At 44.3% G+C, this 15,623-nt stretch overlaps 1 protein-coding gene across 2 annotated transcripts in view; it reads left to right on the top strand.

Moving 5' to 3' along the window:
- The window catches only part of sema3h (sema domain, immunoglobulin domain (Ig), short basic domain, secreted, (semaphorin) 3H), a 152,952-nt gene that overhangs the window by 123,077 nt on the left and 14,252 nt on the right, over positions 1 to 15,623 (top strand). Inside the window, exons 10-14 of one of the 2 annotated variants that reach the window (XM_048606598.1) lie at positions 2,009 to 2,153; positions 5,061 to 5,280; positions 7,399 to 7,487; positions 11,710 to 11,751; positions 13,396 to 13,553. In XM_048606598.1, coding sequence (XP_048462555.1) covers positions 2,009 to 2,153; positions 5,061 to 5,280; positions 7,399 to 7,487; positions 11,710 to 11,751; positions 13,396 to 13,553 — 654 coding nt within the window. The remainder of the gene's footprint in view (positions 1 to 2,008; positions 2,154 to 5,060; positions 5,281 to 7,398; positions 7,488 to 11,709; positions 11,752 to 13,395; positions 13,554 to 15,623) is intronic. The other variant, XM_048606599.1, reaches the window with a different exon arrangement.

Consider the following 15,623-nt stretch of genomic DNA (forward strand, 5'->3'; position numbering starts at 1 on the left):
TTGCTGTTGTCTGCATGTGAGGCAACATGTCACTGACTGGAAGTGAATGTGGGTCATAAGGATTTTCTCTCCGGCAACATGTCTGCTGATATTTTGTCTGTCAATTTTTTGATGTGTTAATGCTCCATTTGGCAGCAAGAATCAATCTCAGCTATCAGCAGCTCTGATAGAGCAGATAAAGTTTCTAAACAAGCCACAATTATCATTCCTGACGCAGCATGTTGTCAGCAAAGTACACAGGAAGCCCAGGGTTTCATATTCTGGATTGCCACAAGGTGTGTGGCATTTGTAGACTGGTCAGGGTTGGCATAATATTACAATGACTATTTGTGTTTTCACACACCTTATCAACCAAGCAATCGATCTTCATTTTGAGAAGATTGGATTAAAATAACTAACATTTTGGATTGTGCTATTTGCAGACAAAATAGGCATTTGTGACCTGCCCCTAATTGTCCTTGAGAAAGCAAGTGCTTGGCCACATCATGGACCACTGCCTTGTGTGTGGAAGATGAATTTCCTTTTGGTTTTGGTATGCACCATGCGCTCCGAGAGCCGGTGAACATTGCAACATTCAGCGACCAGTTTCAAGAGGTTGCTGCGTTTGACTGTGGAGCAAGGGTGGTTATTGTTGCAAGACTTTCGGTGGGTCACACAAAACTCTTCAGAGGTTATTGAAGAGCAGTTTCTAGCTCACAATTAATTGGAGAAGGTTAGACAGAGGCAGAAGCAGGCTGCATGCAGAAACATTCAGTTAAGTTGTGCTCCTGAGGAGTGCAGTCTGAATTCAGGAAAAAGTTCTAGGAGTTAGCAGGTGTATCGTAAATAAGATGATTCGGGCTTGATGAGAAGTCAAGGATAGCCCTGTGCAGAGAAGACACAACCTCAGGAGGAGCTTCGAGGAATCTGTAGGTATAACTAAGTATTGGCGCTAAGATGTGGGGAAGTCCCCTAAGTTGTGGGAGCATGGAGAACACTGTGAGCCATTAATAGTTCACTGCAGCTATGAATAAGAGTGAAGGAAACCCACAAGCAATTGGATACCGTCTTGAAAAGGAAAATTCTGCAGAAGACTGAAAAAAAAATGGGGGTAGGATTAGTTTATTTCTATTCATTCATTCATGGGATGTAGATATCTATGGCAAGGCCAGCAATTGTTGTTAATGCCTGGTTGCCAAGTCAAGAGTGAACCCCATTGCTGTGTTTCTGAAGTTACGTGTGGACCAGGGTGATTAAGGAGAGCAGATTTCCTTCTCTTAGGAACATTAGTGAACTGGATGGGTTTCTATAACAATAGATGGTAGTTTCTAGCCATCACTTCCAAGACTAGCTTTCAATTCCAGGTATTTTAAAAACTTTGTTTGAGTATATTAATTGAATTTATGCTCCACCAGCTGCTTGTTAGGATTTTAACCCTTTGGCCTGGGGCATTAGCCTGAGTTTCTGCATTGTTAGACAGTGACATTACCACCATTACATTACCTCCCCATATAGCCTCCTTCTCCACTATAAGAGCCTATAAAAGTGCCAGAGATAGCAGGAATTGCCGATGCTGGAGAATCTGAGATAACAAGGTGTAGAGCTGGATGAACACAGCAGGCCAGGCGGCATCAGAGGAGCAGGAAGGCTGACGTTTTGGGTCTGGACCCTTCTTTTCTGAAGAAACATCAGCTTTCCTGCTCCTCTGATGCTGCCTGGCCTGCTGTGTTCATCCAGCTCTACACCTTCTTATCTATAAAAGTGCCAGATTGGATTATCAGCTGCTTACCGTTCTGCAGCCCAGTTCAGACAGGCACCTGGATACAACAAAGGATTTATTAAATTCAGAATAAATTCACCACACTCTCAAAGCAATTGGTTGAACCCATTGGAAGAATTAGTTAGGAGAGCATTTTAACTTCAAGAGTTTGGAGCATGATTCCTTCGTCCTTGTGCTAATTAGAAGATTCATACGGGAGGAGATTAATATAAATGTAAATCTAGTGCCAATTTCTTTGCTTCTTTCCAGCAATATTCTCAATGGGTCGGCAGTCTGTGTGTACAAGATGGCTGACATTATCATGGCCTTCAAAGGAGAATTTGCTCACAAAGAGGGCCCTGACTACAAGTGGGTGACGTATCCAGGACGTGTCCCCTTCCCTCGCCCTGGAACAGTGAGTAATATTAATAATCTCTGCGGCAGTGTGCACTCCCAGTGAGCAGTGTGCTCTGGGCTGTATCGTTGAAAATTTGTTGAAGAGCAGTTTCTAGGTCACAGTTAATTGGAGAAGACAGACAGAAGCAGAAGCAGGCTGCATGCAAAGACATCCAGTTCAGGAGGCAACTTAGTGCCATCGGCTCTGCACAATATGAATTTAGGAAGAAGTTCTAGGAGTCTAGTTTAGGGCAGCACGGTGGCTCAGTGGTTAGCACTACTGCCTCACAGCACCAGGGACCCGGGTTCAATCCCAATCTCAGGTGACTGTCTGTGTGGAGTTTGCACATTCTCCCTATGTCTGCGTGGGTTTCCTCCCACAGTTCAAAGATGCGTGGTAGACTAACTAGCAAAATTAGGTCACACAGGATTCAGGGTCAGCTTGCCAATTAGATATATAATTGGCTTAATGACAGGAGACAGAGTAATAGTGGAGGGTTGCTTTTTGGACTGGAGGCCTGTGACCAGCAGTGTTTCACAGGGATCAGTTCTGTGTCCTCTTTTGTTTGTCATTTATTTAAATAATTTGGATGAGAATATAGAAGGCATGGTCAGTAAGTTTGCAGATGACACCAAAATTGGTGGCATAGTAGACAGTGCAGAAGGTTTTCTAAGATGACAAAGGGATCTTGATCAAATGGGCCAATGGGCTGAAAAATTGCAGATGGAGTTCAATCTGGATATATGCAAGGTATTGCATTTTGGTACAACAAACAAGGGTAGGCTTATACAGTTAATGGTAGGGCCTTGGGTAGAACAGAGGAACGAGGGGTGCAGGTACATAATTCTTTGAAGTTTCGTTACATTTTGACAGGGTAGTTAAAAAGGCATTTGGCATGCTTGCCTTCATTGCTCAGCCCTTTGAGTGTAAGATTTGGGAAGTCACGTTAAGGTTGTACAGGGCATTGGTGAGGCCTCTTCTAGAATACTGTGTCCTGTTCTGGTTACCCAGTTATAGGAAGGATATTATCAAGCTGGAGAGGGTTCAGAAGAGATTTACCAGAATGTTGCCAGGTATAGAAGGTTTGAGTTATAAAGAAAGGCTGGATAGACTGAGACTTTTTTCACTGGAGTGTTGGAGATTGAGAGGCGACCTGACAGAAGTTTATAAAATAATGAAGGGTAGTTGTCTTTTCTCTAGGATGGAGGATTTCAAGACGAGGGGACACATTTTTAATGTGAGAAGAGACAGATTTAAAGAAGGCATAAGAGGCAATTTTTTTACACAGAGGGTGTTTTGTGTGTGGAATGAACTTCCTGAGGAAGTGGTGGATATGGGTACAATTACAACGTTTAAAAGACATTTGGATAAGTACATGAACAGGAAAGGTTTAGGACATGGGCCAGGAGCAGACAGATGGGACTAGTTTAATTTAGAATTATGTTGGGCATGGACTGGCTGGACTGAACAGTCTGTTTCTGTGCTGTATGACTCTATTACTCTATGACTGTATGTGCAGGTTAGATGGATTGGCTATGCTAAACTGCCCATGGTGTCCAGGGATGTGCAGGCTGGGTGGGTTAGCCATGGGAACTGCAGGGTTACAGGGAGAGGGTGGGATGCTGTCTGGAGGTTTGAAGGGCTGAATGGCCTGCTTCTACACCGCAAGGATTCTATGAGTCAGTAGATCTCGTTAATTTGAAACTGAAATTCTTTTTGTTGTCTGGTGTGTCAGTCTGGGAAAATTCCCTACATGGCCTTAACATAAGCTTGCAGGTCATCAAGCCATGTCATGTGTTCTTAGTGTGAAGGCACATCTGTGGCCTGCTCGTTCTTCATCTGAGCTATCTTCTTGACAGTTTTTGGCATTGGTAACTTGTGTTGCTCAGGGTGGGAGCCAAGTCCCAAATTCACCTCACTGCAAGCAGGAAAATTAGCGCCCACCATTGAACCTACATGCTCGACATCTAGCCAAATGAGCTAACTAACTCATTAACCATGTACCTGAAAAATGGTAAAAGAGGACAAAATGTGTGGGAGAATTTTAAAAAAAAGGCATCAAATCCAATCCATTTGCAGTTCTCATGCAATTTGTCCCATCGATTGGGGAAGAAATGCAGAAAGAAGTAGGGATAGTCTGGCAACAACATTAATGTCTCCATTAGCAATGCTAATCATGAGTCTCGCCCACCCAGCACTGGCCTCCTTCCCAGAGTGCTATCTCTCAGATTGGAAATTACAATGGCTGATTGAGTCAATGTAGAAGATCTCATGGAGTTACTCGAAGACAAACAGGAAACTCCCTTTGCGGTTCTGGCCAACATTCACCCTTGAGCCCACACATTGAAAGTAGATTAACTGGCCACTTATTACATTTGTTATTTTTCCTGTTGTTCAGAAATTGGCTGGCACATTTGCCCGCAAGAGTGATGACACTTTAATAACTGTAATAAATTACTGAAGACATTAACAGGAACGGATTTTGATTTCAACAGCTGGAAACCCATTTGAAAAAAAATAGAATAAACCCTGGCACATTTAAGCATTATGAGGGACTCTTCATGAGAACTGGACAATTCTTTATTCTTAAAAGCCCTGATCCATGAGATAATCCTGTTTCAAACATAAATGCTTTGACAAATCAATTGTACACCAATCAGAATTAATAATGTCAAGTTATGAACAAAATATTCATCAGGCCATCTGGACAAATTGCTCAGAGTTAACAATAATTTAAGGTAATGTGGTCTGCTGTTGATCACACCTCACATTTTCACAGCAAACCAGTTTCAGAGCTTTCCCTATCATTTATTTGATACCATCTTCCAGAAATCTCTCAATCGTTGGTGACCATTGTATGAAAGCCTGGAACTGCAAAGCCTTATCTGTCATAATCTTATACTTTCACTTGTTATTTGCTTGCAGTGTCCCAGCAGCACCTATGGGAGCTTTAAGTCAACTCGTGAATATCCAGATGAAGCAATCTTCTTCATTCGGACTCATCCACTCATGCGTGACTCTGTCTACCCTGTGAGCGAGCAGCCAGTGCTAATGCAAGTTGGTGTGGACTACAAATTTACCCGGATTGCCGTGGATCGGGTTGAGGCTGTAGATGGACAATATGACGTGATGTTTATTGGAACAGGTACATAGCCAATAATAACCTTTCTAAACTACATCTCCCAAAACAAATTAACTGCTCATAACAACTTGACAATGGGGTATTGCATTTAAGTTAAATTACAGGTGTTTCTCCTATAACACGATAGTTGTTTTCTGTGTGACCTTGCACTATAGAAAATCGCTTAATAGGGAAATCACTATACCTTTACAGCAGAAAGATCACGTTATCCAAACACTGTCCACTATTCATCAATCGCATTACAGCCAATTCGTGTTAACAAAACATGCGTTATAATAGAAATACCTGTGTCACCTTAATGATTAATCAGTTGCACATAAAGGACTATTTAGGGGTTGCCTTATCTCCCCACAGCAAAACAACTCACGTTGCAATCTTCTGAAATATTTTACACAAGCCTTACAGCATGTGCAAGATGTAAACCTCTCAAGAAGGCAGAATGGTTGCCAAATATACCCATGTGCTTTGTAGGCTTCACACACTCAGGTGACTGTGTGGAGTTTGCACATTTCTCCCTGTGTCTGCGTGGGTTTCCTCCCACAGTCCAAAGATGTGCAGGTTAGGTGGATTGGCCATGCTAAATTGCCCGTAGTGTCTAGAGATATGCAGACTAGGTGGGTTAGCCATGGGAAATTCAGGGTTAGAGAAAGGGTAGGGGGTGAGTTTGGGTTATCGTTCTTTGGAGCGTTAGTGTGGACTTGATGGGCCAAATGGCCTGTTTCCATACTGTAGGGATTCAAAGATTCTATGACTGGATTGGCTTCCTCTGGTAAATGTATGAGCTCTAGATATGGGCATCTCCAGTGCAAACTGGCAGAAGGTCACCGTAAACATGTCATAAATTGCTGGTCGTGTGAAGTGTAAATATTTTTTAACAAACCAGTTCAGATGTGTTTGACACAACTCTGAAGTAGGTGGGACTTCAATCCAAGCTTTCTGGCCCAGCTGTAGAGACACTACCATTGCCACCACTAGAGATCCTCACTGCAGTGTACTCCTACCAATATCAGGCTAATAAATACCTCCCTACCTATCAGACAGAAGTAGAGAAAGAAATGTAGGGAAAAAAACACATTAGGTTCACCACTACCCCTGTTTTCTGTACCAAAGTTTTCCATAGGTTATAATGCTAATGCCTGGGTGACAGAAATAGTAGGTAGAAAAGCTGTGGCCAATTTCAGGAAAACCAGGGAGAACCCTTCCTGATATTTTGAAGCAGTCAAGTAATGTATCGGTCCTGTTTTTCCTTCATCCATCCTCTCCTGTCTTCCTCATTGTCGCTGTCTTCCTTGCGTGAGCCTGACTCACAACCTTCTTGCCAGCGGAATTAGTTCAATTGCTCTTCAGGTAGATGTGTTGTCATTGCCATATTTCTTGGGCACATATAACCCACTAGATCCCACTCCACTATTCAGGGGCCAGAGCTCTGGCTTCCTGAACACCAGAGCAATCTGTCCATTCCTCAAGCTTTCCATGCATTGGATTCTACTCCAGAAATTGTATTTTTGTGCTTTGCTATAGATAGTTCCCTTGCAGTCAGCAGATGTGGAAACTCACACTCAATCCACCTGGGTAGAACCTAAAAGATCAGTGAGATAAACTTTTGTATCACCAGGTAATAAATGAATTTGTTGTACACAGCAATCAATGTCATGAAATATTACCTACAATCCCTGTTGATTGGTGCTCTGTAGTGTTGGAGCTCATTGCTAGTGAATGCAGAAATGAGTTGGAATCTTTGGTTCTATAGTTTTACCTCAGAATGTGGAGCCTGTCTCATGTTCTCAGACCAGCCAGAGCTTTAGGAATAATTATATGTTTTTCAAAGAAAAATCAACCTTAAGTTTTATTTTGCTAGTGTTGTTTGCAGTTAGCAATAAAGTAATTCAGCTTTCCACCTCCTGGCATATTTAAGCAAGAACTGTTTAATCTGTTCAAACAAGGGTTGTGTGCTTGTTTTGGATATTGATGAAAGCAGAGAGAGTAAAGGGCCTAGCCAGATATTATAGGTTGGAATGTCTGCTCCTCCCTTACTGATTATACTGGGACACTGAATCTCTGGTGCGTGCAGGCCACACTCTCTATAACAACGGCTGAACGTTCTATTCTATTTCATTACAGATACTGGGGTGGTCCTGAAATCAATCTATGCTCCCAAAGCAAACCAGGAGGTGGAAGAGATCATTTTAGAGGAGTTGGAAGTATTCCCGGTAAGTGGGAATAGTTACAGAGGTAACTGAATGAAACTCATTCCACGGCTTCCTGAAGCGACCCAACCATTCCCTTCCATTCATGCTTTAGCCTTGATCGAGCTGCAACTGAGTACAGCAGAGCGCCTGAGATGGGAGTGGTCAAAATTGCAAACAGATCAACGGTAATGGTGCTGCAGTTGGGGGGATAATGGTCCCCAACAGCAGCACAAAGTAGTTTCATGTTACGATGTTTTCAAATTCAATTTGTGAGGTTTAAGAAGAACTAGGCATGAAGGGGAAGGGCAGGGAGACAGCTAGACGTAGTGAGGGAGTGTGAGGGGTAACAGGGATGGAGTGAGGGACTGTGCAGAAAGACAGGGACAGAGCAAGGGAGTGTGCGGGGAGACGTGGATGGAGTGATGGAGTGTGTGGGAAACGCAGACATGAAGAGGAGAATAAAGGAAGAAGACAGTAGGGAACAGCAGCTGTACAGTGTTTCAAGCCTATTCTACCATTGTATCAGATCAGGTAAAAGAACAGCCATGAACCTTACTTTCCCAACCCATTCCTATATTTCTCAATTCTATTAATCACAGTCTGAAACGCCTTCAACAGCATAGCAATCATAGGCATCAGGGTAGAGAATGCCAAAGATTCGAAATCCCGAGAGAAGAAAGCTTTTTTAATCTGAGACTAAACAGGTCGAACCTTTATAGTGAGATTAGGATCCCTGATTCTAGGCTTTCCGGTGGAGAAGGGAGACTTGTATGAACTCATATATCTTATTCTGCCTAATTCCAAAAAGTGCTCCATGAAATTTCTCTTCATGGCATAATCCTGCCATCTCAGGAATTTATCTAATGAGCCTCTGAGACAAGCATATCCCCTCCTTAATTACAGAGGTTATACTGACTAAGATATTCCAGGTATGTTTAAAGTTTTTGAGATGTGTAACTTGGGTTGTGGATGAGGCTGTAGGTATGCTCGCCGAGTCGGTATGTTTGGTTACAGACATTTTGTCACCCTGCTGGGTAACACCATCAATTTGCCTCCTGATGAAGCGTTGGTGTTCTGTCCCACTTGTTATTTATATGCATATGCCTCAGTTTGCTGGGGTGGTTGCACAATTCGCCATTACCTCCGTGACAGACCACAACAAGAAGACACAACACGGCCAGACACACTAGTCACCCTACCGTACAAGAGGGGCTTATCAGAGATGACCACAAGACTACTCAGACCCCTAGGTATCAGAGTAGCCCACGAACCAACAACCACCCTGTGATAGCTACTGATGAACATAGAGGATCCCATACCCACAGCCAATAAAACTAATGTAATATAGAAAATACCATGCAAGGACTGTGAGAAACATTACCTAGGCCAAGCTGGAAGGATAAGGATACACAAACACCAACTAACCACCACAAGACACGACCAGTTCTCACTGGTCTCAATGCACATGGTCATAGAAGGAGACAAATTTGACTGGGACAACACATCCATAATTGGACAAGCCAAGCAGAGGCATGCCAGGGACTTTCTGGAAGCCTGGCATTCCAACCAGAACTCCATCAACAAACACATTGAACTGGACCTGATATATAAACCACTGAAAAACAGAACCAGAAGTGATGCCAATCACCCCAGCAAACCAAGGCGTATAAATAACAAGTGGGACAGAACACCAACACTTCAACAGAGGCGCACTGATGATGTTACCTAGCAGGGTAACAAAACGTCTGCAATCAAACACACCAGCTCGGCGAGCAAGTCTACAACCTATTCCAGGTACGGCCTCACCATAGACCTGTATTATCACAGCAAGACTTCTTTACTCATGTCCCAGCCCCTCATGAAACAGAATAACAGACCAAAGAAGGAATTTTGTTCTTGAAACATTAACTCTGTTTCTCTCTCCACAGCGGCTGCCAGACATGCTGCCAGACATAGTTCACATCTACCCGTGATATACTCTGTTTTGCCACTTCCTTGCCCAATTGCTCAACCTGTCGATCTTCCTTTGCAGATTTTTTGCCCCTCAAATCCTCATGCCCCATGAGGAGGCTTGAACTGGGTCAGGGCTGTATTAAGTCCAGTTGTGGTGGAAAGGCTATGAGAAAATATGCAGGAGATTTGGAGATCAAGTGCAGCCAGTGTGAGAGATACTGCACAGAATCCTCTGACCTCAGAGAAGACTGTCTTGAAGACACTTAATTAGATAGGGCAGTGGTGAACACAAGCCCCACTGCTTCCTACCTCCACTAGAATTAAATTCTGAGTGAGAAGGCCCATGGTCACCCTTCCTGTCCCAATGCCAATTCAAGTCCTGAAGTGGTCAATTAAGGACCACCGCTAGGATTGACCTGACTGCAAGAGGCGTCCCTCACTCAAAGGCTCACATTGCCTCAACAAGGGACTGAATGTCGTTTCCAATGCCCTACTTCCCCTCTCCTCAAGTCTCCCGACATGAGAAATTACTTCCCCTAACTCCCAAACAAACCGCTTTGCTTAATCCTCACAGAATTCTGGGAGCGCACTTTCAGGCCAGCTGCTATCTTTGAACGGGACTTGTGCCCCGGTGTCTCAATTCCGAGCAAAGTCCCATCGGGCGTCTCACCAGTGCCCGCTTGGAATATGATTGCAGTGGGCCTTCCCTGGAAGAGGTAGCGGGGGTGGCGGGGGGGAGGTGCCTTGGCCAGCTCTCCAGTGGACAAGATCCCTGCCACACCTGCCCCCGACATGGTCCCACTGCTGAGGCCGAGAAATGAAAGGGTCCAATCACAGTCAAACAGAGCCATCTGATTTAAATTGGCAGAAAGCTTAGAAAAACTGTGAAATGGAAACAGAAGAGATGGAGCCAACACTCAGTGGAGTTAGAGGACTGATGGGAATGAAATTCAGGTTAATTCGTCTGAGGAACAAAGGGATCTCAGTTCAGGGAGAGACCAGTGCAAAGAAACTGTATATTTAGGCAACCTAGTAATGTTCCTGATGTGTGCATGATCCTAATAAAGATATTTTTTGGCAAATCACTTGCACGTTTATGTGGTTTCAGTCAGGCAAGTCATGTTAGTGTGCTTGCCGTGGGTTTCTGTACCCCAGGGACCTGTCTGGCATGAGATATATCGAAAAATCCAAACTAAGGCCTGCTGTGCTAAAACCTACATGAATGCCGGCTGCTGAATTTCTATTGCCAGGAGATTAGACAGAATACCGGCTCTTATTGAGAGCCTTTTATGGTACTACATCTCTTTTGAAATGTATTTCCGCCCGCTGTGTGAGCCTGCTCCTGTGGCGTTGCTTAACCAATCAGACCCTTGACCATCTGATTGAAGCAAAGCCCAGACAACAGAGAAGGAAAATTTACTTTTTGTTCTCTCTCCTAGCCCAACTACAATAAAGGGCCATGTCTGGACACTTAATGTGGTGGTGGGTGGGGGGTGGGTGCTCAGATCAGAACAGAACAGATCAGAAAGGACCCTTTGCATTAACCATTTGATGTAGACTCCACTCTTCAGGGGTTTCAGGAGTAAGGAGGCCGACCCATTATTCTCTATCTAAAGAAAGACCTGAGGGCACAAAACAAGCTCACACAGTGATGTTCTCTACCATAGGGAAAAGATATGTTACTAGTTCACAGATTGGACCAGCATTTGTTATCATCATCATAGAATCCCTATAGTGTGGGAACAGACCATTCAGCCCATTGAGTCCACACTGACCCCCTGAAGTGCATCCCACAACCACCAACCCCCCCTGCCCTTACCTCAGCTAATCCACCCAGGCTACATACTGCGGGTAATTTAGCATGGCCCATCCTCCTAACCTGCACATCTTTAGACTGTGGGAGGAAACCAGAGTACCCAGAGGGTATCCACACAGACACAAGGAGAACGTGCAAACTCCACATAGATAGTTACCCGAGGATGGAATTGAACCCACATCCCTGGCGCTATGAGGCAGCAGTGCTGACCATAAGCCACTGTTCCACCCCAATGTTGTCATTTCTCATGAGTGGTTTTCTAAGACACTTCAGAAGGATAGTAGGTAACGCACTAATATTACATGCAGGACAGCCTTGTTAAAGACAGCAGGTTTTCTTTCCCTGAAGGACATATTCAAATTGCCTTGTTCACTGCTGCTTCTGAGCCTTAAACAAAAATGACAGAATACAGTTTCAACTCTGAACATCATGAATAGTGCGCCACCCTCTTACTGTGATTTAATTTCTCTTCAGGACAAATCACCCATCACTTCACTGAACCTGTCAAGAAAGCGGGTAAGCAAACACATTCTGGATATTTGATCGCTATTTGTGATAAGCCGTAATTAAATTGTCGCATTGAATTCAAGATCGCAACATCCTGAGTGACAGACTATGAACATTTTTTCCGGGAAGTAATAGACTGGAGAGTACTTCTCATTGCTGACAGAGTCCAAAAGTTCACATTTAATTGTGTAACTTCTAAAATCAGCAACTTATTAACTGCATCCAATTATGAGAAAGATTGACAGGATTTCACAACGCCCAGCTGTACAGCACAAGCATCAACACTTCTTGGAGGAAAAAAAAATATCCTGGCCCATGCCAGACTTGTTTTTCTCAATCGTGTGTTCAGGCTGTATTTTGGTAGCTTAGCACCTGGGCAAATGACCTCATACTCTACCACACCACTCTGAGGGGGGAGTCCGTGCCCTGAGTAATATGTGCTTCCAGTTAAAAGGAGCAGAAATTAAACAGTAGCTCTTTTTTCACTGAACTGGTGAGGCAGCGAGGTGAACTGTGCTGGAAGTGCCTGAGGTACCAGGTGTGACCCAATCTGGGGACAGTGGCACTGGGGTAGTACACCCATCCTACAGGTATCCCAAGGCAAGCTCGGGGAGGACAGAAGCTCTTCTGTGGAGCAGAAGGGCAAAAGCTCGCATGATTTTGATTTTCAGTGCGAGTGCAGACCATGAAAGTGGGGCCTCTCAATCCTTCTGGCCTTTTGAGTTTGAAGCAGGAGGTGACAGAAAAGTTGCCGCGGGGATAACTGGTGTCTGACGGTCAAGCATTTACAGCAATGTTGCTTTCTGATCCCTTCATGCCCCCTCTTCGGAGGAGAAAACTGGGAGTGCCATCTACACTTTGCATATTAAAACTGATAGGCTGAATATTGGGAGGGATTTCCAGATACCAAAACATCTTTTCAGGATTCAGAACCCATATATCACATACAACTCTCACTAACATTAGCGAGCAGCTATTGAGTCTGTGAGTGTCTCTATCTCTGTGTCTCTCAGAGGATTATACCAGAGAACTTGAATTCCTACAGAGTCCTGGGAATCTCAGTGGAAGACCCTGGGCACTTGTGATACCTGCACACTCCCGTATGTAGTTGGTATCTCAATGGAATACCCTAGGCACACTGTCCTGTGCCATTCTGCCCACTGACTTTAGCACACTGATCTTTCTTGCTCAACGTCCACGCCACTTTCTCGATGTCAGAGCAAGCCCTAGAGCCAGACTGGTGTACAAAATTCAGACTGACGCTTCATTAAGCGAGTGTTGCACCGCCACAGCCCTTTCAGATAAGACAATAAACTCGAGACCCTGTCTACACTCTCAGTTGGATGTAAAAGGTCCCAACATCACTGTTTGGAGGAGGAGCAGGAAAGTTCTCCATAAGCCCCTGTCCTAAAGTAAGTTGTCACATTCTGGCGGGCGCTCTGTGAAGGTGAAATGGGTTCAACAGTAACTTTTTCAGACGTATGAGAAAGATAAACGCCATCAGGACAATGGGGAAAGAAGGGGGAGTGAATGGGACTGAATTACCGGCTCTTTCAAAGAGCTGGCACAAGCAGAATGGGCCTAATAGGCTCTTGCTGCGCTGTGACCTGAGCTTAAAGGAAATTATTTGATGACTATGGTTTTCATTTGCAGCAGTGGTTGTACTTGGGCTCAAAGACTGGCTTGGCCCAGGTCTCCTTGTACCAGTGTGATTTGTACGGTAAGGGCTGTGCGGAATGCTGCTTGGCAAGGGACCCTTACTGCACATGGAACGGAAGCTCTTGCAGCACCTACCTACCCAGCAGTCGCAGGTCAGTCAGTTGCTACAGTAATTGCTTTGCATGGAGTAATGTTTTGTCAGCTTGTCATCTTGTCAGCGTATCAACGTGTACGCACCATAACTGCCTGGACGTACAAAAACCCTGACCTTGGCCTGTCTGTCACAGGCCAGGTATCGCACGCAGGATATTGCAAAATATTTTTCAAAATTAATGACACCCCCATCTCCTGCTGCTTTTTCTCACCTTAACCAGCTCACCCAGACACGAGGAATTCACGACTAGCTGCTGGCTACGGTCGTAGAGGTATACAGCATGGAAACAGACCCTTTGATCCAGCTCGTCCATGTCGGACAGGGTTTCTGAACTGAACTAGTCCCATTTGCCTGCGTTCGGCCACATCTGGAGTATTGTGTCCAGTTTTGGTCGCCTCATTACAGGAAAGATGTGGAAGCATTGGTAAAGGTGCAGAGCAGATTTACCAGGATGTGGCCTGGAATGGAGGGAAGGTCTTACGAGGAAAGGTTGAGAGAGCTAGGGCTTCTCTCTTTTGAATGACAAAGGATGAGAGGTGACTTGATAGAGGTGTACAGAATGACCAGAGATATAGAGTGGACAGCCAGAGACTTTTTCCTAGGGTGGAGGTAGCTATTACGAGGGGGCATAGTTTTAAAGTGAGTGGAGGTAGATATAGGGGAGATGTCAGAGGTAGGTTCTTTACTCAGAGAGTGGTAGGGGCGTGGAATGCACTGCCAGAGAGGGTAGTGGAGTCAGCCTCATTAAGGGCATTTAAGTGGCTATTAGATAGGCATATGGATGAGAGTATAAGGTAGGGGTGGAGGTTAGATAGACCTTGGGTTTAGGGTAAAAGTTCGGCACAACATTGTGGGCCGAAGGGCCTGTACTGTGCTGTATTGTTCTATGTTCTATATCCCTCTAAACCTTTCCTAACATCCCACCTGTTCAAATGTATTTTAGGTAAGCATTGTTTACTTGGACTTTGGTAAAGCCTTTCACAAGGTTCCGCATGGTAGACTAATTAGTAAAGTTAGATCGCGTGGGATTCAGGGTGAGCTTGCCAATTGGATACAAAGTTGGCTTAGCGGCAGGAGACCGAAGGTGGTGGTGGAGGGTTGATTTTTGGACAGGAGGCCTGTGACCAGCGGTGATCCACAGGGATTGGCACTGGGTCCACCTGTGTTTGTCATTTACATAAATTATTTGGATGAGAACGTTGAACGTATGGTTAGCAAGTTTGCAGATGATACCAAAGTTGGTGGTATAGTGGACAGTGAAGAAGGTTATCTAAGATTAGAAAAGGATCTTGATCAACTGGGTCAATGGGTTGAGGAGTTTAATTTGAATAAATGTGAGGCATTGCATTTTGGTAGTGCAAACAAGGGCAGGACTTATACAATTAATGGTAGAGTCCTGGATCGTGTCGTGGAACAGAGAGGTTCAGGTACATAATTCTTTGAAATTTACATCACAGGTAGACAGGGTGGTTAAGAAAGCGTTTAGCACACTTGCCTTCATTGATCAAACCTTTGAGTATAGGAGTCAGGACATCATTTTGAGGTTGTACCGGATTTTGGTGAGGTCTCTTCTGGAGGACTGTGTCACCCTGTTATAGGAAGGATATTATTAAACTGGAAAGGATTCAGAAAAGATTTACCAGGATGTTGCTGGGAATGGAGGGTGTAAGTTTTAAAAGTAGACTGGAAAGGCTGGGACTTTATTCACTGAAGCTTAGGAGGTTGAGGAGTGACCTTCTTGAGGTTTATAAAATCATGAGGGGTATAGACAAGGTGAATGGCAGGTGTCTTTTCCTTAGGGTGACGGAGTTCAAGACTAGGGAGCATATTTTTAAGGTCAGAGGAGACAGATTTTAAAAGGACATGAGGGGCAACTTTTTATACAGAGAGTGGTTCATATGTAGAATGAAGTGCCAGAGGAAGTGATGGTACAGTTACAACATTTAAAAGATGTTTGGATAAGTTCATGAATAGAAAAGATTTGGAGGGATACAGGCCAGGAACGGGCAAGTGGGACTAGTTTATCTTGGGAATATGGACTGGTTGGACCAAAGAGTCTATTTCTGTG

This window comes from Rhincodon typus, chromosome 16 (assembly GCF_021869965.1).
Source record: "Rhincodon typus isolate 14 chromosome 16, sRhiTyp1.1, whole genome shotgun sequence".
Taxonomy (NCBI): Eukaryota; Metazoa; Chordata; class Chondrichthyes; order Orectolobiformes; family Rhincodontidae; genus Rhincodon; species Rhincodon typus.